This window comes from Rhagoletis pomonella, unplaced genomic scaffold (genome assembly GCF_013731165.1).
Source record: "Rhagoletis pomonella isolate Grant_MI unplaced genomic scaffold, Rhpom_1.0 Rhpom_scaffold_00006, whole genome shotgun sequence".
Lineage (NCBI taxonomy): Eukaryota > Metazoa > Arthropoda > Insecta > Diptera > Tephritidae > Rhagoletis > Rhagoletis pomonella.
Window position 1 is genome coordinate 75,945,028 of NW_023458560.1, and position 1,677 is coordinate 75,946,704.

Consider the following 1,677-nt stretch of genomic DNA (forward strand, 5'->3'; position numbering starts at 1 on the left):
CCCACGTTTTTTGTCGAATTAAAGTTTAAAATTTGTTATTTAATTTTCCGTTGTCAACGAATAAGAATAAAGTAAATGTCAAATTATTGTTCAGTGATTGCAATTCAGGTTTAGAATAGGGAATGAGGTAGTTTAGTACTTTTTTAAGGCAGTAAAATGTAGTTTTTTCAAGAGGGAAACATCCATTTTGCTAAGGGAGTCAAGATGGCGGATTAGAGCGAGAATGCTGTCAATATCCAACACCTTGTATTATTCCACCATGGTCAAGACTATACAAGAAAACACCTCACAACAAAAAAAGAAACAAAGCACTGAGCAGAATAAATGTGGTATCTGCAAGTGGGTCCTGGGCAGTTTTGTATTGATCACAGTGATTGCTGCTGTGTTGATCTACGACACGAATTTAAATGGGAAAGGTGTGTTTGAACATTCAGCTACTGGGAAAGTCTTGAAGAATGCCGGAGTGTTACCGCATGTGGAAAAAGCATGGTACATGTCAATGGGAGCTGCAGCACGTGGTTACAAATGGGCCGAACTCCATTTGCCACCATACGCGAAGACTGCTGGCCAGCTGGTATATGATGTCTTCAAATTGTCACGCAATGCCGCCTGTAATATATATGGTGTGCTCTCAGATTTGGCAGCGTCTAAACTACCTGTTGCTGCAAAATTTCTCGAACAATATGTTCCTGGTTTCTCTAAAAGAATCGGCGACACTTCATTAGCAGTCAAAAATGTTTGTGTGGAAGTGATGTCTTCAAATTGTCACGCAATGCCGCCTGTAATATATATGGTGTGCTCTCAGATTTGGCAGCGTCTAAACTACCTGTTGCTGCAAAATTTCACGAACAATATGTTCCTGGTTTCTCTAAAAGAATCGGCGACACTTCATTAGCAGTCAAAAATGTTTGTGTGGAAGTGTTTGGAAAGACAGTATTCTTCTTTAAGACACAGGTTTTCAGTGACCGCTTTTCTCCCGAAAACCTTAGCAAAGTTGCGAATCAGACTCGCAATGCTGCACTCGAATACTATATGCAATTCCATAAAAAGGTTGATACTTATTCAAAATTGAAATGATTTTGAGAACAAATACAAATATGTACATACATAAAGGCGATCATTTCACCAATTCAATCCAACTCGACAGAACACCTCCACTAAGACCGATGCCAATCACCCAACAGTCAAAACGATTGCACGGCAAATCATGCCACCAAAATATTTTTGAGTGCTGTTAAGACAACTTTTTATCTCATCATGAATATGTTGAGGTGAACCTTACAAATTGTTTGGTGACTACCAAAAATGAAGCGAAAAACTGAAAATTCACTGTACTAAATCTATCTTGCGTTTAAGACTTATTATTCTACTTTGATATATTCCATTACATTTTTTTTTTGTTTTGCGAAAACAAAACAGGCAATCGAAGTTAGTATATATGTGCATACCCTGCAAACCAAAGTTCCCGAAATCTTAACGAAATCTTTAGGAGTATCTGATTTCTGTAACGATTTTTTCCGAATCTTCAAAGAAAATTATATGAAGTGGTTGACACGAACTCTTAAAGAAATTTCTGTACGAAAAATAAAGAAAATTCTGAAAAAAGTCTGCAAGAAATTCTTCACATAGCAGCATTATTTTCATTTCTTCACCGATTTTCTTCCGAAATTTCGTAAA

General features: G+C 37.0%; 1 protein-coding gene across 1 annotated transcript in view; it reads left to right on the top strand.

Annotated features, from left to right (window-relative positions):
- Positions 1–233: 233 nt before the first annotated feature.
- LOC118741307 overlaps positions 234–1,677 on the top strand; it is a 1,830-nt gene continuing 386 nt past the window's right edge. Inside the window, exons 1-2 of the mRNA XM_036473242.1 lie at positions 234–578; positions 749–1,271. Coding sequence (XP_036329135.1) covers positions 260–578; positions 749–1,077 — 648 coding nt within the window. The 5' untranslated portion in view covers positions 234–259 and the 3' untranslated portion in view covers positions 1,078–1,271. The remainder of the gene's footprint in view (positions 579–748; positions 1,272–1,677) is intronic.